Source organism: Triticum urartu, chromosome 3A (assembly GCF_056163025.1).
Source record: "Triticum urartu cultivar PI428250 chromosome 3A, HENAU_Tu73, whole genome shotgun sequence".
Lineage (NCBI taxonomy): Eukaryota > Viridiplantae > Streptophyta > Magnoliopsida > Poales > Poaceae > Triticum > Triticum urartu.
In genome coordinates, this window is record NC_141875.1 from 132,562,993 (window position 1) to 132,589,933 (window position 26,941).

General features: G+C 45.4%; 2 protein-coding genes and 1 pseudogene across 2 annotated transcripts; 1 reads left to right on the forward strand and 2 right to left on the reverse strand.

Moving 5' to 3' along the window:
* Positions 1-2,967: 2,967 nt before the first annotated feature.
* LOC147978932 (serine/threonine-protein kinase BSK1-2-like) lies at positions 2,968-5,527 on the reverse strand (annotated as a pseudogene).
* A 4,283-nt stretch (positions 5,528-9,810) lies between these two features.
* Positions 9,811-13,021, reverse strand: LOC125548161 (putative protein phosphatase 2C 8). The gene is made up of 3 exons (XM_048711837.2): positions 12,411-13,021; positions 10,393-10,495; positions 9,811-10,290 (listed from the first exon to the last, which is right to left on the reverse strand). Exons 1-3 carry the CDS (start codon positions 12,966-12,968, stop codon positions 9,896-9,898), a joined length of 1,056 nt encoding a protein of 351 aa, XP_048567794.1. The 5' UTR covers positions 12,969-13,021; the 3' UTR covers positions 9,811-9,895.
* A 6,510-nt stretch (positions 13,022-19,531) lies between these two features.
* LOC125546727 (cell division cycle protein 48 homolog) lies at positions 19,532-26,501 on the forward strand. Its single transcript, XM_087516686.1, has 2 exons — positions 19,532-19,585; positions 24,259-26,501. The coding sequence occupies exons 1-2, from the start codon at positions 19,547-19,549 to the stop codon at positions 26,473-26,475; spliced, it is 2,256 nt and encodes a 751-aa protein (XP_087372812.1). The 5' UTR covers positions 19,532-19,546; the 3' UTR covers positions 26,476-26,501.
* The last annotated feature ends 440 nt before the right edge of the window (positions 26,502-26,941 follow it).

A 26,941-nucleotide genomic window follows, 5' to 3' on the forward strand; every position in this document is an offset into this window, starting at 1 on the left:
TGTTTTCGAATTAAATAAACTTTTTAAAATTTCGATGAACTTTTCTTAAATTCGTTGAACTTTTTAAAATCAATGAAGTTTTTTGAATTTGATGAATGTTGTCCAAATTGGATGCACTTTTTTAAAATTCAATTAACGTTTTTTTCAAAATCGATAATTTTTTTCATTTTTGTGTGAACTTTTTTATGTTTAGTGAACTACTTGTAAAAAGCAATGTTTTTTTCAAATTTGATGAACTTTTTTCAATTCAATGAACATTTTTTCAAATTTGATTTTTTTTCTTTCAAATTTCATGAACTTTTTTCAAAATCAGTGAACTATTTTCAAATTCAATGATCATTTTTAAATTCGATGAACTTTTTTTGAAGTTTATGAACTTTTTTCAGTTTTGTGAACTTTTTTGAAATTGGTGAACTTTTTTTAAAAGATTTTGATGATCATTTTTCTATTTTTTGTGAACTATTTTTAAAATTGATAAACTTTTTTCAACATCATTGAACTTTTCTTGAATAGGGCAAAGTTTTCCAAAGTTTTTTAGCATGTTCATGAACCTTTTCCGAAATCTGTGAAGTTTTTTTAAGAACATCATGTAAGAGCGGCTATAATAGGTTTTAAGGTTTTAGCGCTGCAGTAAGTCACTTGCAACCGCTCGTCCTAGTGGTTAGCTCAACTCTTGTTGGATGTGTAGGTCATGAGTTCAGCTCGCCGCGGTTGCCCTACCTTTGCATAGTTTTCGCGCTTTCTAGTTCCATTTTTATGCGGTCCTCTTCATGGGCCGGCCCACCTCGTGCTGTTGCGAGCGCGCGTCTCCTAATCGGCGCCGACTAGGAGCTTCCCCAGGGAGCTCCTAGTCAGCGCCTTCTGCGCCAACTAGGAGTTCCAACGTCCACGCTGCCGCACTTATGGCCGGCCCAAAACAGAGGCGCAACCAAAAGGAAACAAAACAGAAAATGGCACATGGGAGAAGGATCAAACCAGCGACCTCCGATTCCAGGGTACAACGCGCTTACCAGTCGGCCACTTAGGCACATCTGATAGCTTACATCGTTTCCCCTCTTTTCTTGTTTCCTTTTCCCTTTTCCCTTTTTCCACTTTTTGTTTTTTTTTCTTCCTTATATAATTAATTCTTTTCAAATTCGTGAACTCTTATCAAACCGATGCATTTTTTTCATTTTTTGATGAACTTTTATCAAATTCGATGAAATCTTAAAAAGTTCATAAATCTGAAAAAAAAGTTCACCGGATTTGAAAAAAATAATAGATTTTAAAAAAAAGGTTAATCAAATTTGAAAAAAGTTCATTGGGTTTTTAAAAAAGTTCATCACATTTGAAAAGGTTCATCACAATTGAAAAAAAGTTCATCAATTTTGAAAATAGTTCATCAAACTTAAAAAAAATCATCGAATTTGAACGAAACTTCATCAAATTTGTAAAAGAGTTCATGGAAATATAGAAATAGTTCATGAAATTTGAAAAAAAAAATTCATCAATGTAGAAAAAAGTTCATCGATTTTTTTATAAAAACACAAAAATGGAAAATTATCAATTTGGAAAAAATGAATTTTAACAAAGACGTATTTGAAAAAGAAAAGGAAAAGAGAAACCAAATAAAAATAGCCACGAAAATGACAACGAACCGGGAAAAAACCAGGTTTGGGAAGATTCAAGAAGCTTCCCAAAACCGGAGGATTCCCACGACTGGAGAGAATTAAAAGAAAACAAGTTAGGCATCAGTTGTTCCTCGATGGCGTAGTGGTTCTCTCATTCGAGATTCAGTAAGAGATCTGCAGTTCGACTCCCGGTTGCGCCACCTCCTTTTTGAACTATTTTTAAAGAATAAAAACAACATTCATGGGCCAGGCCCTCCCACCAGTGGGAGGGATGCGCTTCAGGTGCCCGTTTGCGAACGGGCGCTTATGCACCAAATAGGAAATGCCCCCCCCCCCCCCGGCACTGTAGTTTTGTCTCCTGCATGCCCACTGCGTCAGAATGAGTTGAGTGGATTGAACTTCGCATTGCAAAATTAGTTGGCACATTAATAGTTTTGTTTCCTGCAAGTACACTGCGTCAGAATGAGTTGAATGGATTGAACTCTGCATTGCAAAATTAGTTGGCATATTAAAGAACTGTAGGAACAAAAGCTAGCCGCGTTCATGTGTGCAAGTTGAAAGCAAACGATAAATCTCATTAAGATTGAAACAGAAGTTGCAAACATGACAACAATGCAGTGACATACGAGGAAATGCAGCTAAAACAACCCCTAAAAGGATAACCAAGCTGGGCTCATAAGCATGCAGTGTACAAAGTACAAACGACTTCCGGAGGGAATGGTCTGCCCAACACCATTTATCCATGTGCAGTCTTGGGGGATGCAGATTGAGCCGAGGAAGCACTCGAGTGGAGTGACGACGAGCTCTAAGAGACCGCTTCGAGGATGGCGTCGACATTCAGATCACAGCAGCGTGCGATCTGCATAACTTTGCCCCTGGTAAGTGGCAAAGGCGTCTTTTGAAGGATCCCGAGGAGTTCGGACACGTGTTGCAGCTTGGCCTTCTTCTTCCTAGTGGCAGAGGAGCCAGGGCGGCGCCGCGCCCCGCCATTGAAGGAGTTGCCGGCTGCCTTGCGCTTGGTAGCACGCTCAACAGAGCCCACCCTTGGCATGTCATACACCTTCTGGATACGGGAGCTGCGCCATGGCGAGGACGCTGCCGCTTGGGCGGATGACGACGTAGATCTTGTCGGAGAGGCTGGAGGGATCGTGCCGCCCCTGTTACGACAGTGGCAGAGCCGCCCACCTCACTGGTAGCGATGGCATTAGAGGCGTCATTCCCTGTTGTTCGCACTGCACCGACCGTGGCATCAAAGGGTTAAGACAAACTGCTATTATCAAAAGATTCCATTTCCACAAGTGCAATAGTCTACTCGCATAGGACGCTACTCAAATTGAACTACAAAAACGTCTAAGCACTATTGCCTCAATTTTGGGAATGTAAATCCCTCGTTGGTCTGAAAGCTGAATGTTTCATTCCGACGCCTCTCCTCTTCGATGTGCGACGCTTCATTCAACATTTCGGTTGCGCTACGAGGCCTCTGATTGTCTAGCATTGAAACCGCAACTTTCTCCATGTAGAGTGTCGTGGGCCATTTCGTAATGCATTCCTCAAAGATGCACTAGCATCAAGTTAGCCAGACATAAGGTAGCACAAGCTGCGTCTGGCATAAACAACCCATGAAATAATTACCTCAGTATCAATAAACTGTGAAACAATGATAGGAAATGGATCAATCAGGGCATATTGCAGTCTAGGACGCCAAAATATCTCCTGATGATAAATTCAAGGCATTACCTTAGTAAAATTGTCCAATGCTATCTGAAAGTCTCCAGCTCGGAATGCAGCATCACCCTTTTTTCTTTGGATCAATGACTCTCGCATTAGGTCTGTCCACATTTGGAAAGATAGCTACAACATGGAGGATGATGAAGATGTAAGCCCACTGAATAAAAATAAAAAATAAAGGTGAAACAAGAATGTATTACCTCCATCTTATAATCTGGAACAGAGGGAATAGTTCTCTTTAATTACCTCATTTGGAAGCCCTTCCTCTGGTTTGTATCCCTCCCTCTCTAGAATCTCATCTATGGCAGTTAGGTCCGGCAGGAAACGGGTTGCTTCCATTCTAGACACTCCAATCTGTATGGTATATATATTGCACTTGTTAACTATGAAAATATTTTTCCTCATTTAAATTTTACAAATTTCCTGACAGTGATCACAATTAGGACACACCCGATGCATGTTTTTATGACATTTACATGCATTATGATTAAGTTAATTACTATACCTTGTCTAACATCATTCTTCCTTGTAGCAACTTGATAAGCTCGCCTGTTGATGTCCTTCCCTTCTGCTCAGGATCCACACATACTAGACCTATCTCAGGGTGTGTTTGGTTCGGGAACGAAGTGTAATGGAATGCCATGGTTCCATTCCAGTGTAATGGGTTGGTTCCGTCGTTGTGTTTGATGTGGGTAATTTGAAGGAATGTAATGGTTACATTTGGGCATTTGGTTTGAAAAATGGAATGGATTTGTAAGTGATCATCAATTCATTTATGAAACAAAGCGAGGTAAACATTGAATTGGATTTCGAAACAGGGGTTTGAGCATGAACTAATTGGGATGAAGCAATTTTTCTTTGAGCATTGACGAATCGAATCCATGCAACGAACAACGGTGTGAGCTACGAACCGAATCCAATGCATCTTCTTATTTTTGGTATATAGCCTGGTGATTTGTTCGATGGATTTCTCGACCTCCATTTATCAAGTGTCCGAGGAATTGAAAAATGAATATAGAGTGTTACCAGTATGAAAAAGTAAAATGTAACATCCTCTTTGTGGAAAGAGGACATGGATTTCTTACAAGCTCCATAAATCTCTCGGAGACTGTTCTTGTAACATCTGGGTAGTCCTTGTGTCCTGTTATTACCTCCAAAATTATTACACCCAAACTGAATATGTCTGATTTAGCTGTGACCGTACCTCCATGTAGGTATTCTGGTGCCATGTAACGCCTACATCACAAGGTTAAGTTTGTGAATTTTGAAGATACAAAATAACAACACTGTGCAGGGGAAATATTTTGTAAACCAATAAAATAGAATGGATAATTACAGTGTTCCATCACGACTTGAAGTGCTTATAGTTTGTTGTTGATAGATTAGTCTTGAAAGACCAAAGTCTGTAATCTTTGGCTTCATAGCATTATCCAGCAATATGTTCACCGGCTTTAGGTCCACATGGAGCACATGCTTACCTTTTTCCTCATGAAGGTACTTTAAACCATAGCAAATCCCGGAAATTATGTCATAGCGGGTGTCCTACTCAAGTCCAGAAGATTCATCTACATTTTTCACAAAAAGAAATAACATATTTTTCACAAATTATGCAAAAATCTATTTTGCGCTATGGATAATATATGAAAACACTGCAGATTCGAACTGTGTTCTCCTTCGTCATGACCGATGTGTTTATCGCATATCCATAATTAAGTTGAAAACTATAACAACCATATTGTATACATGCAAATTAAGTTATCCTAACCCACACTGCCCAGCCAAAAATATGGTGAACGAAGACTACGAAGTCATAATTAACTGTCGAACATCTTAAGGATCTCAAAATTATGGTATAGACATTATGGAACGAAAAAGTCATAGGCAACTGAATATATAAACACAGACGCACACGCAACATATGCCCGTGTTCAATTGTTATACCTAAAATATAACCAGAAAGGCTTCCGTTAGGATAATATTGCAAGCAAAGCAGCCTTTCAGAGGACGTGGTGTCTTTGAACCCGAGCACATGTGTGCTCTGTATCTGGGCGGTCAGTAGCGTCTCGGGATTCCACGCATTAAAAAAGTGGACCAACTTTGTGAGCGACTGAAAATATGGAAAAGAGGGAATACACATGAGCTGACAAAGAAGGAGGGAGGCGGGCGTAGACGGCAGCAAGCTGAGCCATGGCTCAACTTGTCGACATCTTTCTTGATCCGTGGATCAGGTACGTGCTTTTTGTTATCTCTGGCGGCGGAGGAGTAATAGGAGGAGTGGGGGATGGGTGGGGGTCAGTCGTGGTACTGTTGTCTCCTACCTCAGGCCGCTGGACTTTTCTAGTTGCGGCAGGGCTGAGTTCGTCCGGAAGTGAATCCAACAAGAAGACCGCATTGACCAGTGGGCATGAAGTTCCTGATACAGCTAATTCAAAGGTACCACACTAGTTCATTAGACTCACCTGATGTTTTTGCTCGATTTTGGATCCCGTGGTATCAATCTGGAATTTCGTCCTCATGCTGCGCAGATCCATGGTGCTTGAGGAGGTCACCGATTGCGGGGACGGAGCAGCATCAGAAACCCGCGGATAGCTTTGACGAGCATATTTGCGTGCGGGAGGTGGAGGTGGGAGATCAAAGTGAGGGTTCACCGCAGGCTTCCGAGTTCCGAACAAACGATAGGGAAGATGGACCTAGAGCTCCAGGATGGAGCCGCGGGTATTTCCATGCTCAATACAATAGTTCCGAATTTAATGGTGTAAATTTGGAGAATCACTTTTCGTATGTGTGTGGTTGGTTGCATATAATTTGAGGTGCATATGAACAATCCGAGGTCGTATGTGTGTGGTTGGTTGTAATTACAAGAGTACAAAACAGGGACACATCATTTGATTGTGAGCTGGATGAATCGGCATGCACATATTGTTGAGCCCTTGGATAAATAATTGAACCATAAATTGTGAACTAAAAAGATAGAATGTCTATGTTGCAAAATTCACGTGTGCAAATCTGAATGTGATTGCTTGTAATTATGAGACAACATACTGGGTAATTTATCTGATGTTGTACAGAATCACTACTTGTCAGGAATTGAATGATATGATCACTAGATCACATATTGATGGAACAAAATGATGTTTTTGTTTTGTATATGGTTGATTGAATAGCGATGGTATCCATGAATATTCCAAGACATTTCTGAATTTTACATTGTTGTTTTATAGTTTCATTTCCGCCTGTCAGAGTATAATCCTTCTATATAGAAGGAAAATATTGTGATCGTCACTATGTTGGAGGCCAAAGACATACCTGTTTTGCTTCAGTTTTTCACGTGATGTGATTATGTATTTGGGATTGAGGTATTAAATTTTCCCGTTTACACAAAGGCACCATTCAGACCCGAGGAAGGTTCAGATTTCTCATGCTCAGTTATGTGGTCATTGTAGATTTTAACCCGAGGATCTGTTTTTTCACAGCGTGTGGCAAGAGAGGTCGGTTCATAGTTTTGTGTATCAATCGAGCCGCACAGCTAGGAGGAAGAGAGGTGGAGAGGAGATGGGGCCAAACCATCATGTGGCAAGCAAATGAACAAGATGTGGTCCACGATGAATCTCTGGTAGTTGCTCCTTTCTCTTTACGACCCCTGACTCTCTGATGTTTAGTTCATAGCATAATATCTATTTTTAGCTAGATACCATCTTCGCAGATACAAGTTCCAAAATTAGAGTATTTGCACATATTCAGACTTGCCATTGGCACAACTGATATATTAGTAGGTTACTAGCCCAAAACATAGCTATAATGATGAACCTTTCAGCTTGATGCTTATGTCTTGCATATCCTTTTTTGAATGTTTTCTTTTGCATATATAAAAAAACGTCATGTGTAGGTTAGTTTGATGTGTTATGCCCATCCTAATTAATTTCCTATTTGAAGTTGTATGTCTTGTGCCTTTATGAAAGTGTTTACTTTTATCCTGGACTTGATGTTGCAAGCCTTCCTCATGAGTTCATTTGTTTTACATTTTTTTCTCTCCTTAGGTTAAAAGGACAGTAGATTAATCCACACCAGCAAGGGGACAAAGATGAGTGGTAGTACCCTCCGCTTGGGCCTGGGAGATTTATCCAAGTGTTTAGCATGTGTGCTATTTTCTGCCTTTGGATTCCTGAATGGAGTTTTCATGAATATCCAAGTGTTGGCAAACAATGGAGTTTTTGAGAATCAAATAGACATGGAGAGGAACTGAGGCAATTGTGATGTTCTAGCTATACTTTCCAGTGTTGAAGGTGTTGATAACAGTGCAGTATCTGTGTTAGGCAACAGGTTGGGTGGTTTACCGCCGCCTGTAAAGCGAAAGGAGATGGAAATGGTTTTCCACCACTTGTTGCGGCATGAGAAAGGACTTCCTGCTTAGAAAAAAGGTGTTTTTCCGACACAACCTCTAGACCTGGGAGGTGCGGAAATTGTGGGATCGAGGGGCACCATAGGAACAATTGTATTAAGGCTGCAAAATTCAGGTTGGCAGGGGGTAGCTGACAGTTCGTTAACTGGTATAGTTGCTAGTTGTGATGAGTTTTTGTTTAGATATGGCTTGTGGGGGTAACGAGATATGATAGGGTTACAGTTTCATCTTCTTGGATAATACTTGTAGAATTTGGATTTATACAACAATTCAATGAGTTATGCTATTCTCTAATAATAACACTATGTTCTCGTTGTGTTGTGCCGTTATGTACTGACAATTTGAAATCCATGTGTAGCACTAATTACTTAAGAAGTGGGACACACAATTTGAAATCCATATAAGCTGACAACTAATTTATTTTTCTTGATTAAATGGAGCATATGAGGTGGGCAATCCGTAGTCAGTTACTGAACTATAGATCCGATCGAAATGTATGCTTTTTGACAAAGCTCAATGCTCATTGACTTCATGGACAAAACAAGAAAGCTCAATGTATGCTTTTTTCTTCTCATTGAAACCACTTGAGCACATGAACATTAAGTTTTTCTCGTGGCAAATGCTTGTAGGTTTTCCATGGCCACCTTCCCCTCCTCAGTCGCCACCTTCCTCTCATCAGCCGCCGTCGACCTGTCCCTGGTCACAACCCTCCATTGTTCTGCTGCCGTCCGCTCCTCCATGTCTTTGATCTTCATGCATTTTCTTTCTTGGGATGTCTCTTTTCTTGCATTGATGATGGCTTCCAATGATTCCTTCATGTCATTGTCTCCAACCTTCATGCCCTTTCTTTGCCATTCCTTCTTTCACCAGACCTTCTTGTAGGAGCAACCGAGTTGGGAGTGGGGCTTCTTTTTTCCTTTTTCGCCACTTGATGCATCATCAGCACCAACCATTACTGCATTTCAACCAAGCTCTTGGAGTTATTCATATTAGGAACTTCATATGCCTCTCGGTTCTTTCACTTCTCACTTTTAGGCTCCTTCCAACGATGATGCGAGGTGAATGCTTTGCCTTGCTTCCCTTTTCTCCCCTTTCCTTTTCCTTTGAACAAAGCTTGAACAACGTTGAGCTACATATCACAATTGACGAAACAAGTTAGACACCAACACATATAAAGTGGTAGGGAGATAAAGAAAAGAATGCAGAAATTTGAGCAAACAAACAATTTTCTTCTATGTTAAACAACATGTGTTCATCTACTTGATAGTTTTTTCTTTCCGATGGTGTTGAATAAAAAAAACCCTCCTCATCCATGTCAAAATTGCACATATCATATTGTGTCTCGTATTCTTGAGAGGGGGTTTCTTGAGACACAAAATCTGGCGATGCAACATTCGCGTAGTGCAAAAACGTTTCATCATCAAGACTACATACATAAAAATTGAGTAACATAGGGACACATCACATCACAATTGCATTGAAAAGTTCGAATCACATCACAATTGCATTGAAAGGTTCGAATCGCATCACAATTGCATTGATGTTTTTTTTACCTTTGGGACATTTTGTCGACCAAGTTGTGCACGCCGATGGCAGTAGCGATGGGTGGCGCCCGTTCTTCCTCCACAGACGACGGCGGTCGGGAGCGACACGGGCTCCACGAAGACATTGTCCATGGTGGTGGTTGGGGACGAGGTACTCAGCATCAACATCTACAACAGTGGACGAGGACGGAGAGAAAGAGTGGAGGAGGACGACGGCTCGGACGCAAGAGGAGGACGGTCGGTTTGGTAAATTTGGTGGGGTTTGAAATGGGTACGGCCTGTCGGATTTAGCAAACGTGTTCGTGTGCCCCCATATCAGCCCCACATATGGATTGTGTTTGATAGGTGTCGGACAGCCCGATCGTTTGGGTTGTCTTTTGGTGTTTCGGGAGTGGGGGTGCCATTTTTATGTACCGACGGTGCCGGGCTGTCCGCCGAATGTTTGGGAAGGGTTTGAATGATCTAGTTGTAGATGCTGTAAGTAAACGTTGAAGCTCATGAAACATGCTAATTTCTTACTGAATCCAGTTCTGACAAATTCGGAACGGAGAACTAAAGCAAATGTTATTTGACGAAGAGTAGTTTCTCCAGCTGCTTACAAGTTGGGACACCCATCACGGAGAGCCACACGAGCGACACCCACGCCGCGGGCGCTGGACGCGCCCGCTGGCCAGCACCGGAGCAGGAGACGCCGTGGCAACGGGATCGTCCCTGAAGAGGACAACGATGACGCTGACGTTGCCCGTGCTGCCTGCGCGGACCGCGTGCTGGGCCAGCTCCTTGGCGAGCACGGTTGCCGAGACCGTGTTGTTGTCCGCCGCCTTCCCCCACTCCATGGCGCTCCGCGACCTGCTGCGCAGCTTGCGCTCCACCACGCGGCACGCCTCCACCGGCGAGACGCTGTCCCAGAGCCCGGCCGTGGCCAGGATCAGGAACTCGTCCCGCGGATCGCGACCCACCGCGGTCACCTCGGGCTCCGCGATCACGTACTGCTTGTACAGATAGCTCCCTGCAGGGCACAGTGTTACAGTAAGATCGTTAGCTAGCTACCATGGATCGCAGAAATTAACCAGAAATGGTCGATCGATCCAGCCAATGAGTATGTACATACCAAATGCGCGGGAGGTTGGCAGAAACTCGTCGACTGTGTTGGTGGATTCGTCCACGCGTCCCCCGCCGTTTTCCACACGCTGCTTCTCATCTGGCCTGTTTGGCTGTGACGCACACAGCATGTTCATACGTACTGTAAGCATTTTCTCGGCGATATAAAACAGAGTAATTACATTGTTTTTTCGACTACGCGAGAAGATAAATTGTGTATATGTACATGTCAACGAGGATCTTTGGATCTCGGGTGCCAATGCACACGAATTGAGAAAAAAATTCAGAAATTGCAAAAAAGTCAAAAAAAATCTTGAGAATTTTTGAAATCAAACATGATCATGTGTTGCACTCACGTGAAAAGTTTCGTGAATGAGTGACTTCAGTGGTATTATGAGCAATAAAAAAACAAAATCGGCACTATATAAAAGTTACTATTCACACTTTTTGTACTCATGATTTTATTTTCTTGCCCCTGGAGTCGGTCGAAGCTATTCCTTTACAAAAAAATTCACACGAATTTAACACCTACTAATGTTGTTTCCAAAAAAGATCAGGAATTTTTTGCTCTTTTTGCAATTTCTAAATTATTTTTTCCAATTCAGGTCCATTGGGACCCGGGACCTACTGGGTATTTGGGCATGTACCTTATACTACTATCTCCAAGAGTTGGAGATATATTTCCTCTGTCTAGTCTAGACTATACCCAGTGAGTACATAGATGTTTTGCAAATTACGAATTCCGCAAAACCAAAAGTTCATTAGAACTTGTATGTTCGAATAGAGACTGAAAATTGAGACCTTTGTAAATCAGAAAGTAAACATCCTTCCATTGTTTGGAAAAATTAGTCTACATCGTAGATTACCAAGAAATTGTAAGCCATATTAATTCGTATTAATGTTTGGTTTCTATTAATAGAAATCAGGTGGTGGGTGGAGGGGTACCCTCTTTTTTTCATTCATGTATACATACTGATGGTTCAGGCTTTCACCTCACATGTACTATAAAGCTACGAGCATAAGTTGATGCCTGCACTATGACTCAAATGGTACATTTGGATCTGACAACTCACCCCACCCCAGAGGAATGGGCAAACCTTACATGGATGTTTGATGGACTAGCTTGGACCGGCTGGTCCTTATTGTCTTTGTAGGGGTTCTGCACACACAGGAGCTGGTCATAAATAACTAGGCAAACCAAGAAAAGTTTTGGATGGGCAATGGCTTGGCTACAGTGACATTGCACGTGCACTTCTGCCCTACAAAATTCACATGCAACGCAGTGAAGGCAACCTCAAACATCCATCATAGTGTTTGGTGCCAGTGGAAAATATGCCGCATATATTTATCGCACCATATTTCCTGATCCTGTGCCACTCAAGCAAACCTAAATCGTACTTACTGTTGCTACTACACAAGCAAACCTACGTACTCGCCAAATGTGCAAACAAGACCTCCCAAGTACCAAACCATTCTTCTCATTTGTGACAAGTGTCCTAGTTTTGTGCTCCTTTGTGTTCTTTGTGTTCCAAGCATTTGGGGGCATCTTCTAAGAATTTCAGTTGCAGAGGAAACTATAATTTTTTTAGTGGTTTGAAACTCCGATTAAAGGAATGCGTTGTGTGACCTGACCTCTAAAATTTCTTGGAAGAGCCCGAGTACAAGATCGCACCTAGCTTAAGATTCTCCTTTTTACTTCAAATAGCCTTAAAATGGATTGCTTGTGAGTCTAGCTACTACACAAGCACAGCTTAATTACTTGCCAAATTTCCAAGGTACAACTGAGAAATCACATCTAGCTTGTGATACGCGACATATAGAGCTTTTGCATGATCTCCAAAAAGATACGAGACATGGAGCTTTCGCATGATCTCCAAAAAGATACTACGAGACATGCATAGAGCTTGCATGATCTCGAGAGAAAACCCTCGTAGCTTCGCCCTCTGTGCTCGATCGGAAATGAAGCACGAACTAGGCACAGCTAGTGAAATTAGAGTATAATCATCGGAAAGATACTGCTGTAATTACCCGGTGCTCGGAGGTGAGCTGCAAGATCTCGCCGCCGCGGGAGATGACGGCCCTGGAGATGCCGCAGTTGGCGAGCACCACGTACTCCTCCAGGACCAGCGCCACGAGAGCCGTCGCGCCGGCGACCGACGCGTCCACACCGCCTGCTCCCTCCAGCAGCTCCGCGTCCACTGTCTGGAACGCGTCCGCCATGGCCGTCCTCCACCATCCCTCCACGTCTCCCTGCGGCCCGTGGAGGAACCGCGGGGCCTCGGCGAGCAGCTCGCGCAAGATCTGGTCCGCGATGGCGCCGTGCAGCCGCTCCGTCAGGTAATTGGCGACGGCCGCGCCCGAGTGGCCGTCGAAGACCCCGAAGTAGTCGAGCCCCATGGGCGGCGACAGCTCCGTGAACGACGGCACGGCAGCCAGGGCGCCCGTCAGCTCCGGTTGCCGGCCTTTGAGGGCGGACAAGCCGTAGGACACGTACAGCGCAGGACATGAACCCCATCCCCATCCAAGCGACGACGGTCCCGCCGGTGCCGCCGTCTCCGCTGCTGGGGCCTCACCGTTGGTCGGCATCGCTATCTAACTCGTCTTTGCCGCGTTCCGGGAGAGACGGGGAGACCTCTGCAGCTTGGCTTCCGAATAGTGGTGCCCGAGCCTGTCTTAAATCCTCCTTAGAGCATCTACAACTAAAATTGTCAAATCCGAATCTTACATGTCTGCGGATGCGTCCGGTCATATTCACGGACAGTGGTCATGTAGGTATTAAAAATAAACCTGTACAATTGGTTTCATCAAATCGAATCCTTAAATTCATACTAGTCTCATGCAAAGTAAAATTACATACATCGTTAGACACATGTCACCGGACTATCAAAAATTGACATGTTCTGCTACAAATGAAATGACAATGAAAAAGGTCGTCCTTGTCCTTGTCATCTTCCTTGTCAGAGTAGCGGTCAAAGACGCAAAACAAATCAAAGCGGTCTGCTCACCGTCGGAGCTGTCTGATCGGTCCTCGTCCTTCTCCTGGGGAGGGGGGGGGGGGGGGGGGTGCCACGAACCGCCGTGCTTTGCTCTTTTGCCATGGCATGGACCGCTCTCCTTCGCCGCTTGTCGGTGATGCGGGCACGGAGGTCTTCCTCCTCCCGTGCCGGCGTGCGGCTCCACGTTAAGGGCTACCATGGCATCTCGCGCCCGCAGCCTCGTGCGGCGGGCATGCCATGCCTCTTGCTCGTTTTGGCTGCAAACCATGGAGGCGGATATGGCCTCTGTTTGGGCTCCCGGTGCCGCAGGGACGAGACGTCACCTAAGTGATTCCGTTGGCCAAGCCGGTTGCACCAGCATGATTTTTTTTTAAAACTATGATGATTTTTATAGCAAATTCGGAAACTATACATCCTAATGCAGAAAAATCAATAGTATCACCCTGTCGGCTTCATGTCGGTCGAAGAGAGACTTTGCGGCTAACTGTTGGCCAAAAAGAACTTTTCGGCCAACCGTTGACCAAAGAGTCCCTCTTCGGCCAACACCTACTCTACTGTTTTAGAAAATTCATATCAATTAGGATTTTTAGTATTTTAATTTGATTCTTTTTGCATTATATTAGAAATTTTATGAAGTTTCTGTAGATATCAAGTTTGACTAGATTTTATGCCATTTCTTTTAATTTTAATTGCTTTCAATTGAGCAGACCGCCTTCATCCACCGGCCCCGGCTGATTCTAGTGCCATTTGAGCCGAGGCAATGGATTCCCGACGGATAAATTTCCACCGCGGGGGTCGCACTCCTCCCGAGAGCGTCGAAGAATAGCGCTGATAGCCATCTCCTCCTCGGGATCACAAGGGATGAGGTCCCAGTCCTCAGATCCGGACCTCTCGAAGTCAAATCTAGTGCCCACCATGAAGGTGTACACCGGAGTTCGCCGAAGAGGAGCTTGGATACTGTGGAAGGGGAGTGAAGTGGACTGGAGTGCAGCTAGAGTTTCGTTCGAACCGCGGATAGGGTTAAATATTGTGGAGTCGGTGGGCCAATGTGGAACGAATCTGACATGTCGGACATGTCCGGATGTGTCTATATCTGCCCCACCTATGAGATGAATATGGGGTTACCGGTCAACCCAGACGTTTGGGCTGTGTTTCAGGCGTTCGCTTGGGTAGCAATTTTGCGTTTGGACAGTCCATAGCACTCCCAAGGATCTGCTTGTAGATGTCCTTAGCACTCCCAAGAATCCGAGTGTCCAGAGACCAAAACTCAGTTGTAAAGGGCCCTTGAGAAGTAACTAGCAGAGTGGCAAGATATAAAAAAAAACTAGTAGGTCTTAGATTTTGATATGGTGTCTAGTGCATAATAACTTTGACTAATATTTGCAAATGAGTATGCTTGTGGAAGTTATACTTTGATTGCACGCATTCTAGGGCAATATCATCTATTTTAGAAACGAAGGGAATTCCAGTTTTTCTTGAATTATTCCTTGGTGCTGCCATTATTGGATTTACCACTATATTAGATTTGATATATTAATTAAATATTATAGCAATAGCAAAAAATCATGCTTGACAATGTACAAATTTGTTGTACAATGTACAAATTTGTGGCCAGCGTATCCACCTACGGGGGCACATGAGTATGTATATATTAATTGAGGCAAATTGACAAGGATTACATGACTTAATACAAATTTAATATTCAAGGCATATCCATGGTTAAACATAACCGATCTTTTATAGATTGAGAAGGGTACAATATCAAATCATATCTAACATCTCTCCCTCTCAACCTCATAAGATTTTGATTGCTCTGGAATTCTTCAAGGAGCTCAACCGGAGGTGCCTTCCTGAAGCTAGTGCACAATTGATCTACAGATGAAGGGACGATCGAATCTCAAGATGCTTTGTAACTCTTTCTATGACTAGTAAATACGTATGTGCAATGTACGTTGATATTAGGCAGTATATTAATTGCATGCAAAAAAATAGGAAGGATATTATTTGTATGCTAATTATAGCGTGGAATAGATATTTGATATCATATTAACTGCATGCTTAAACGTGTTGAGCGCTCACCATTGGAGCAGTCTGAGTCATTGGATTGATCTGTTTTGATGGCCGAGATTTGTTTAAATCTTCAACTTCGAGTCTTTTTTATATTATATAGGATATAGATATAGATGAAATGCAAACCAATTTATATGTGTTTTTTCATTGCATGAAAGATATGATAAGATGAAAGTTACTTTGTTACTAAACTATCACAACAAGATGATGGCACTCTTTTCTAAGGGAAACCAAGTTGTTATGCAATGACTGAACCTAGATGGTTTCGGCAATGGCATTCGCCAGATAATTGTATTCATCTTCAAGGCTCGATATCGACAATATGAATTATGTTCCCGCTGATGTATTTTTGTAATGGATACAAAAAGTTATCCTCTATGCCCAATCATCTCGGGAAGGCCTTCTTAGGAATTATATAGGTGTTTGTAATAGATATGGAAAAAGAAAAAGAAAAATCAAATTTATGTTTTCCTTTCTAGCTCAAGGAACGTGTTTTGGGGCACTGGCTCCCGCCGTGCACCCAATCTAGCCAGTGTATCGACCTCTTGATCAACATCGCGCTGGGTGTGATGAAACTCTAAGCCATCAAGCTGAGCTGGTATCTGCATGACTATGTTGTTGTATGCCAGTGATGGAGCTAGACCAAATGTGTTGGGGGACAAGAAGGAATATATGAGTGTTTTTTGGGGGGGGGGGGGGGGGGCAAAAGCTAAAAAAAATATTCACAAGTTGCTTCAAAGCTGGGGGTGGGGGCATAGCCCCCCAGCAATACATATAGCTCTGCGGTTGTTGTATGCCATCATCTTTGGGTCCTTGGCATCGAACTCAGCACTGATCTAGGAAATAGAAAGGTTAGAGTCACCTCGGACTTCCAGACATTGGATCCCCATGGAGACGGCCATCTAAAGACAGTGTAGTGGTGCCTCATACTATGTGTGTTGTTCGAGTCCGTGTACATGATTTGCAACATGTACTTTGTGACATCGCTGCTTGGGGAGATGAGGACAATTCCAGCCCCCAAGTCGGCCAACATCCTGGATCTGTTGAAATACATGACCCAATTTGTATAGGCAACATGCTCTTTAGGGACCTCGATCTCCGTCTATTCGGCAATAAAATCTGCCAACACCTCAGACTTAACAGCCTGGTGTGGCTGATATTGGATCTCATAATATAAGAGCTTGATGGTCAACTTCGTGATCCGGCATGTGGCATAGTGGTTGTTTCATGATGTTTGGTGGTGGCTCTTAGTTCTAAACGTCCTTAACCAAGTCCGGTATGAGTTTCATAGCTTGATTAAATCTACTATTGGACTGGATTCCTTTGTTCGCTTCTGGATTGATTGGTGGTCAAGAGAGGGGCCCCTCTTCCATTCTTTCACTGCTCTATTTTCTTACTGTTCCAACTAGTCTATCTCCATTTCGGAGCTTGCAACTGCTAGTTAGGGCCTTGGGCTACGCTAGACTTAGTCCCGTGTTAGCTGATTGGCAGGCCCTCACTACCCCTCTATAGTCACTCTGAGTGAGCCCGAATTAGATCTCCTGGCACCACACCTCTAATAGCAAATTTACCGTTAAAATCACTATACCTTAAGCTTTCTCAGGACAACCTTCCCCCCGTTTCAAGGGTCTGTCGAACGCATGGATCCCGCTTAAGACCAATACCTTCCTTGGGCAAGCCATCAGGCGACGACGCCCGGCTAGTAATCAAATCCTTAAGCAGTATGCCCACATGCTTCCACTGCTTACTCTCTTTGTGGGGAGAATGAGACCACCAAACACATCCTATTTAACTGTTTTTTAGCTAACTTATATGGAGCTGCGTTCGATCGTTCTTGGACTTCCTGGAACCCGACTAGCCTAGATGAACTACTTGACATCTTACGAAATTACTTGGGCCAATTTTCTCATGTGTTCCGGATTGCATTTGCCACTTTCGGTTGGTCCTTATGGACCACCCGGAACAAATTTATGATTGAACACTTATTCCCTAACCGTCCTTCTAATTGTTTGCTCAAAATGGTTGTCATTGTCCAACAGTGGAGACCTCTCATTAAAGTTGTGGGTGTTGATATTTTCATCTTGGCTGTCTCCAAGATCCGTGCCTCCTCTATCACCCAGACCCCTGATGAGAATAGCCATTAAGATTTATCCTTCTCTGTTGCTTGGCCTGTGTGTCTTTGTCTTGATCCTGGTGATCTACACTTGGTCTTTATGTCTTGCATTGTGAGTTATGGTGAACTCACTGTAATGGCTTTATTTATAGTCGGTTCTTGACTTTTCCCTAAAAACAATCGATGGGTTGAATCGGTGTTCTCCGTCTTGCATCTCACAACGACAACACTCTCCTCTAAAAGGAACATGTCATTGTTAGTGCATCTAGGGACAATTGTTCTTTTTGCAAATCAACTAGGAAAAATTATTGAGAAGGGACGGGTTCTTTCTTTTTCTGAATGTGCAAAATTTTACAACATTTTACCCCGCAAGAAAATTACAACATTATACTTTCACATGTGGCACGCAAAAGGTAAACAAATATGGATTTCTAAATGGGCTGAGTTAGCCTCCAAGTCACAATATTTTCAAAGGAAATTTCACACATTCGGACTGAACACATATAAAATTCCATGGAATGGCACGGACGAGACCTCCTAGCCCGCGTTCACGGCACTAGCACGCAGACTGGCGCTCACATGCGATGTGTTGTGGGCCGACCCAGCTACACCTAGTTGATCGATGGACTGGTTGACTCTGGACTTTTGAAATAAATAAAAACCAAAAATGATCATAAATTTGAAAACTTCATAAACTTTGAAAAAAATATGAATTTAAAAAGATTCATAAAATTTGAGAAAAAACACAAATTTTGAAACAGTTTACAAATTCGATTTTTTTCAAATTTTAAAAACATGAGTTTGAAAAACAATTGTAAAAATGTTCATAAATTTGAAAAAAAATCAAAAGTTTAAAAATATTCATGCATTTCAAAAAATGAAGGGAATTTGAAAACAAAGTACGAATTCTAAAAAATCATGGATTTGAAAAAATGTGGATTTTGAAAATTTTCATGGATTTTAAAAAAAGTTCATGAATTTGAAAATTTTAAAGTTTAAAAATGCTAAAGAAATTGAAAAATATTTGTAGATTTAAGAAAAGTTTGCGAGAATGAGAAACAAAAAAGGAAAAGCAAAAAAATGTACAAAATTCGTCTTGGAATGAACTAGGAGAAAGCCTCTCTGAAAAAAATGATAGAAGTTTCTAGAAGATTCTTAAAACCGGTGAGGAAAAAATCTTTCACGGACCGGCCGAACTAGCGAACCTAGCACGCCTGGCGTATGTTCTAAAAAAAAGAGTTAAATGAGCCAAGCCCAAGGTCAAACATGGGTGTGCGTCATGTTGAAGAACACTAGTATCCAGTGCTTAAGGGCTAAATAAGATTTGGGGGCATGGACATCCTTCAGCCGGCTGCGCAGTGCTCCCAGTTCAAAAAAAAAAAAATACTCCCTCCATATCACAATATAAGACATTTTTTAGGCTAGATGAGGCTAAAAAAGTCTCATACTCTCACATAGAACGGACAGGCCAATGATGACGCAGCTAGGCACAGTTATTTGGAAAACGGTTCTTTCCGTTTTTGATCGTATACAAAGTATACTAATTTTTTCATCAGATAAAAATGATTCAGGTTGGAAAAGAGTCAGGTAAGTGTACGAATCCATCTCACCGTTAATCCAGGCTATGACGTACGTGAACGATCTCTACTCGGAACGTGTGAAGTGCGCGAGCCTACGGGCCTTCCAACCCGAGTCGATTTCTTCAGGCCGGGCCTTGAAAAGGGGGGCTGACCCCCAGCTATCCTCTTCACCTCAACACCAACGCAAACTAGCCTGGCGCTCGAGATCCACGAGAGTAATACACGAGAGCAGCAAGTCGACCAACGAGACTACGAGAGCTGAAGGCGATGGCGACCGCAGCGCCGTCGAAGAAGGCGGCAAACCGGCTGGTGGTGGAGGAGACCGCCACCAACAACGACAACTCCGTGTGCACCCTTCACCCAGACACCATGGAGAAGCTCTCCATATTCAAGGGCGACATCGTGATGCTCAAGGGCAAGCGCAGTCAGCTAGATGGAAATGCCGTGATGGCTTACACTAGTATTGCTCAGTTTATATACATCAAGTACAGGTTCAGTTACAGCTCAAATGATGGTGGATAATTAAAAAAAAAAAGGTCTCTAGACCTTCCACATTCTAGCACTAAGCTATAATAATCATAATATGCAGCACTAGCTGAATCCAAAGGATGCGTTGCTTAACATTCCTCCGCAATCTTAACCTGTGCTAAGGTTTAGATTGGAACGTAATCGAGTAAACATAACCTTAGTGAGAGGCTTGGTGAATGCATCAGCTACTTGATCTGCTGAAGAAATAAATTTGACCTCCAAAGCACCCATGGCTACCTTCTCTCTCACAAAATGAAAATCAACTTCGATGTATTTCGTGCGGGCATGGAACACCGGGTTCGCCGTGAGATATGTTGCGCCGAGGTTGTCACACCACAAGACGGGCGCACGAGGCTGAGGAACACCTAGTTCCTTTAATAATGATTGTATCCAGGTTGCTTCAGCCGTACCATTTGCCAAAGCTTTGTATTCCGCTTCTGTCGATGATCTAGACACGGTCGGCTGCTTGCGTGCACTCCATGAAATAAGATTCGGACCGAAGAAAATTGCGAACCCGCCAGTAGAACGCCTATCATCGCTACAGCCAGCCCAATCCGCATTCGTGAACACACTCAATAGAGTTGAAGGCGAGCGCCGAATATTTAAGCCGGTCGACACCGTCCCTTTCACAAACCGAAGTATTCTCTTCACTGCTTCCCAATGAATATCAGTCGGACAGGACAAGTACTGGCACACCTTATTAACGGAGAATGAGAGATCAGGCCGTGTTAAGGTCAAGTATTGGAGAGCGCCAGCCATGCTTCTGTAACGAAAAGCTTCATCTTCGGACAGTCGATGACCAGATTCCCGACTAAGCTTCTCATGAGTGCACATCGGTGTTGAGACTGGTTTGCAATTCGCCATGTCTGTATGCTGTAAAAGATCAAGAGCATACTTCTTCTGATTAAGAGTGATTCCCCCGGAATTGCGAAGCACCTCAATGCCTAAAAAATAATTAAGAAAGCCAAGATCTTTCACAGGAAATGTGACGGAGAGATGCTGAAGAAGTCGTGTCATGGCCGATGATGAAGAACTCACAATGACTATATCATCAACATAAACCAGCATGTATATGGTGACACCACCGCGTGCAAAAATGAACAAAGATGTGTCAGCTGCTGAAGGATAGAAACCCAGCTGCTGAAGATGTTCACTCAGTCGGGCGTACCAGGCACGAGGGGACTGTTTCAGGCCATATAAAGCTTTATGCAACTTGCACACATAATCTGGACGCGAGGGATCCTGGAAGCCGGGTGGCTGCTGCATATAAGCTTCTTCAGTGAGAATACCATGCAGGAATGCATTGCTAATGTCAACCTGACGAAGCTGCCATCCATGGGAAACTGCAAGAGAGAGCACGAGTCGCACGGTTGCAGGCTTAACCACATGTGAGAAGGTGTCGGAGTAGTCAATTCCGTACTGCTGTGTGAAGCTGTGTGCGACTAGACGAGCTTTGAACTTGTCGAGAGAACCATCAGACTTGTGCTTCACCTTGAAAATCCATTTGCATCCAATAACATTTTTTCGGGGCAGGCGTGGAACTAAAGTCCATGTCTTGTTCTGCTGAAGAGCGGAGAACTCGGCCTCCATGGCGGGGCGCCATTGTTCATCCTGGAGTGCGTCGCGGTACGTGCGTGGCTCAGCATGAAAGGCCCAACGCCGAGGATCATAACGCACGGTGCCATCCGTGGGTACCAGCGTCTTCACGACGTTATTTCGGAGACGCGTTATCAACGGATGTGAAGTGCCTGTGGCAGGAGCAGCTGGCGGACGCTGCTCCAGAGTTGGAGCAGCAGGAGGCTCCTGTTCGCTCGGCGAAGTCGGAGACGCTAGGGACGCCGCGCCAGGAGAGCTCGTGTCTGGGCCAGGCGAGGTGCAAGACTCGGCTGTAGACGAGGCTGGAGTCTGCGACCCGCTCGGAAGGATGGGGGACGTCGGAGCTGGCCCGTCTGCATGGCGACGATGCGGCGTGCATGGCGACATAGAGCCAGAGGATGTCGAGTCGCTGGAATCTGCATGCACATCAGAAGGACTTGACGACGCATTAGAAAGCAAGGTTAAATCATATCTCTGCATGCGATCATCCACTATGGCCGGCTCGGCTACAGGAAAAACCGAAGGAGGTGTAGGAAGAATGGGTGTGGTGGTGGGAGTAGTGGAAGATGCGGCTGCAAAAGGAAAAAATTCTTCATCAAAAACAACGTCGCAGGAAATATAAATACGGCCAGTTGATCAATCAAGGCACTTGTAGCCTTTGTGTATAGAGCTATAGCCCAAGAATACGCACTGTCGGGAACGAAAATCAAGTTTACGATTATTGTATGGGCGGAGGTTCGGCCAGCATGCACATCCAAAGGCACGGAGAAAAGTATAATCTGGTTTCTCGTTAAGAAGACACGTGAGTGGCGCGGTGTTTTGAAGAACACGAGTTGGCATGCGATTAATTAAATAGCAAGCGGTAATGAAGGCTTTGTCCCAAAAACGGATTGGGAGAGAGGAATGAGCGAGGAGTGTGATGCCGGTTTCAATGATATGGCGATGCTTGCGTTCAGCGATGCCATTTTGTTGTGAGGTGTGTGGGCAGGATACACGATGAGTAATGCCTTCCCGCTGAAAATATTTAGATAGGCGATGGTACTCCCCACCCCAATCAGACTGGACAGTTTTGATTTTAGTATTAAGCAAGCGCTCAACATGTTTTTGGAAGGTGTAAAATGCTTGCTCGACATCGGATTTTCTCTTGAGAAGGTAAATCCATGTGAAACGACTAAAGTCATCCAAAAAACTCACATAATATTTGAAGCCTCCAACAGAGGTAATAGCAGGTCCCCAAAATCAGAATGAATAATTTCAAGCGGAGCATGAGTAACATGACTTGAATCTCGAAAAGGTAATTGATGGACCTTAACTCGTTGGCAAGCATCACAAACATTATTAGACTCGATCGAAGGTGCACAAGAAAATTTATTTGACCTAAGAACTGACTCAACGACACTTTTGGATGGGTGGCCTAATCTTCGATGCCAAAGATCCGAGGAGAGCTTGACACCGGAGAAGGCGCGATGACCAGACACGATAGGTGAGGACTTGAAGCTTGGCACCGGATAAAGACCTTCACGACATCTACCGCGAAGAAGAACCTTCCTTGTTGCTCGGTCCTTTAGATAAAACAAGTGAGGATGAAATTCAGCGAAAGCATTATTGTCAGAGACTAACTTGTGCACGGATAGCAAGTGTTTGTTTACACGGGGAACATGAAAAATGTTGCGAAGATAAAGAGGTTTGAACGAACCGGAAATAGTGGAGTGACCAACATGTGAGATAGACAAACCTACCCCATTGGCGACGTGCACCTTGTCCTTGCCACCGTAGCGCTCATGGACGGTTAGGCGGTCAAGATCGTTCGTCAGGTGGTCGGTGGCACCAGTGTCCGCGTACCAGTCCATGTCCACGGAGTAGGAGCCGGTGTTGGCGATGTTGCCGGAGCGCTCGCGGTGCTCCTTCGGCTGGTACGCGTGGTTGAAGCGATTGTGACAGTGAAGCGCGTCATGGCCGAACTTGCCACACACCTGACACTTCAGGTTGGAGCGCCCATTGCCGCGACCCCACCCGCCACGACCACGAGCTTGTCCGCCTTGCCCGCCACGTGCACCGTTGCCACGTGCTGCAGCGTTGGCAGAGGGATGGATCTCTCCAGTTGAGTTCTGCTGCTCAAGACGAATTTCAGCGCTGAGAAGAAATGCATAAAAGTTGTTGAGGCTCACGGGGTCATCACGTGTCGTGATCGACGCAACAAGAGGCTCGAACTCGGAGCCCAGCCCAGCGAGCATGTACCCAAGCACCTCGTCATCAGATAGGGGCTTGCCGATGGAGGCCATGGCATCAGCGAACCCCTTCATCTTGCGATAGTATTCCAACGCAGAGAAGTCGTTCTTCTTCAGATTAGAGAGCTGGTATCTTAGTTGCATAACACGAGCTCGATTTTGTGAAGCAAACATGTCATGGAGAGCAGTCCAAACTGCAGCAGAGGTCGTCAACTGTGTCATCTGACCAAGAATATCCTCAGTCATGGATCCTAGGAGAGCAATCATCACGAGCTGGTCTTGCTGGTACCAGTGAAGGAACTCCGGGTTGGCCACCTCGACGGCTGCCTCACCGGTTCCTTGCATGATGGTGTGCGGTGGTGCTTCCACGGTGCCGGCGACATAGCCGTACAGGCCGTTTGCGGCAAGGGCAGGAACGGCCTGGGTCTTCCATAGCAGGAAGTTATCCCGCGTGAGACGGATCGTGATGAGGTTGGCGAGTGACGTGACAGAGATCGGAGCTGAAGAGCTGGAGCCGGCAGCGGCGGTGCCGGCCATGGGGATAGGATCTTTTTGCTCTGTATACCAAGTCAGCTAGATGGAAATGCCGTGATGGCTTACACTAGTATTGCTAGTTTATATACATCAAGTACAGGTTCAGTTACAGCTCAAGCGATGATGGATAATTAAGAGAAAGGTCTCTAGACCTTCCACATTCTAGCACTAAGCTATAATGATCATAATAGGCAGCACTAACTGAATCCAAAGGATGCGTTGCTTAACAAGCGCCGCCACAACACGGTCTGCCTGGCACTACCCGACGACACCTGCGAGGGGCACAAGCTTAGGATCAACAAGGTGGCCCGCTCCAACCTGCGCGTGTGCATCACCGACGTCGTGTCTGTGCACCTGTGCCACGACGCCAAGTTCGGCAGACGCGTGCACATCCTTCGTCTCGACGACACGGTTGAGGGCATCGCGGGGAACCTCTTCGACGCCTACCTCAAGCCCTACTTCGTGGAAGCCTACCGCCCGCTTCAGAAGGGTGACCTCTTCCTGATGCGTGGCGGCATGCGGAGCGTCGAGTTCAAGGTCATGGAGATCGACCCCGCGATGGAGTACTGCATCGTGGCGCCTGACACGGAGATCTTCTGCGAGGGCGAGCCGGTAAAACGGGAGGACGAGGAGAGGCTTGACGACATCGGCTACGACGACGTGGGTGGCATGGGGAAACCGCTAACTCTGATCAGGGAGCTCGTCGAGCTGCCACTCAGGCATCCACGGATCTTCAAGACCATTGGCGTCAAGCCTCCCAAGGGCATTCTCCTCTACGGCCCTCCCGGGTCGGGCAAGACGTTGATCGCCCGCGCGGTGGCGAACGAGACGGGGGCCTTCTTCTTCCTTATCAACGGCCCGGAGATAATGTCCAAGATGGCTGGAGAGAGCGAGAGCAACCTGAGGAAGGCCTTTGAGGAGGCCGAGAAGAACGCGCCCTCCATCATCTTCATCGACGAGATCGACTCCATTTCCCCTAATAGGGAGAAGACTCACGGTGAGGTCGAGAGGCGCATCGTCTCCCAGCTACTGACTCTGATGGACGGCATGAAGGCCCGCGCGCATGTCATCGTCATGGGCGCCACGAACCGTCCCAACAGCATCGACCCTGCCTTGAGGCGCTTCGGAAGGTTTGATCGCGAGATCGACATCGGCGTGCCGGACGAGGTCGGGCGTCTCGAAGTGCTCCGCATCCACACCAAAAACATGAAGCTGGACTTGGATGTCAACCTAGAGGTGATTGCCAAGGATACACACGGCTACGTCGGCGCCGACTTGGCCGCGCTCTACACTGAGGCGGCGCTACAGTGCATCAGGGAGAAGATGGACGTCATCGACTTAGAGGACGACACCATCGACGCCGAGATCTTGAACTCCATGGCCGTCACCAATGACCACCTTAAGACGGCTCTCGTCGGCACGAACCCATCTGCGCTACGTGAGACCGTCGTCGAGGTGCCCAACGTCAGCTGGACCGATATCGGCGGCCTCGACGGCGTCAAGAGGGAGCTGCAAGAGACCGTCCAGTACCCGGTTGAGCACCCAGAGAAATTCGAGAAGTTTGGCATGTCGCCGTCCAAGGGTGTCCTCTTCTACGGGCCACCAGGCTGCGGCAAGACCTTGCTGGCGAAGGCGATCGCCAACGAGTGCCAGGCCAACTTCATCCGCATCAAGGGGCCAGAGCTGCTCACCATGTGGTTCGGTGAGAGCGAGGCCAACGTGCGTGAGATCTTCGACAAGGCGCATCAGTCCGCGCCGTGCGTGCTGTTCTTCGACGAGCTCGACTCCATTGCAACTCAAAGGGGCGGCAGAGTGGGCGACGCCGGCGGCGCGGCAGACAGGGTCCTGAACCAGCTGCTCACTGAGATGGACGGCATGAATGCCAAAAAGACGGTCTTCATCATCGGCGCCACCAATAGGCCGGACATTATTGACTCGGCGTTGCTCCGTCCTGGCCGCCTAGACCAGCTCATCTATATCCCCTTACCAGACGAGGCCTCGCGGCATCAGATCTTCAAGGCATGCCTCAGGAAGTCTCCCGTGGCCAAGGACGTCGACCTCGGTGCGCTCGCAAGGTTCACTTCCGGCTTCAGTGGCGCCGACATCACGGAGATCTGCCAGAGGGCGTGCAAATTCGCCATCAGGGAGGACATTGAAAAGGACATGGAGAGGCAGAGGATGGGAAAAGACACCATGGAGGTGGACGGCGGGCAGGAAGAGGAGGAGGTGGCTGAAATAAAGGCGGCTCACTTCGAGGAGTCGATGAAGTACGCGAGGCGGAGCGTGAGCGACACCGACATCAGAAAGTACCAGTCGTTCGCGCAGACGCTGCAGCAGTCTAGGGGGTTCGGCACCGAGTTTCGCTTCCCGGCGCAGCCACAGGCAGCAGAAGCTGCTGTCCACACCTCCGCGGCAGCTGATGAGGATGAAGACGATCTGTACAGGTGATCCAATAACCATTGTTAGAACATGAAGTAGGAGTACCAGAATATTATAGACTATGTTTTTGTTCTGTTTTCTCTCATCGATCATGTATATTGTTGATTCTTTCCATGTATATAATTTTCGTTTGTAAGAATTTTACATACATCATAGAAATACAGTTGATGAAACAATAAGCTCCTTGTTGTGCTTACCTAGACTCTGAAAACTAGCCTAAGCGTTAACTGAATTGTCGATTAGACGGAACCGAAATAATAAGCTTCTTGTTGTGCTTTCCTAGATTCTGGAAACTAGCCTAAGCGTTAACTGAAATAATAAGCTCCTTGTTGTAGTTTGTACTACCACCGTTCTCTGACAACCCCTCTCTGCTCCTGCACAACACCACTGGAAACAAAAAGGAAAATTCAAGTCAATTTCTCCTTGTTTTCCTTCTTGAATTCCAGTCAGAAAATCAATGAAATAGGATTTGGAT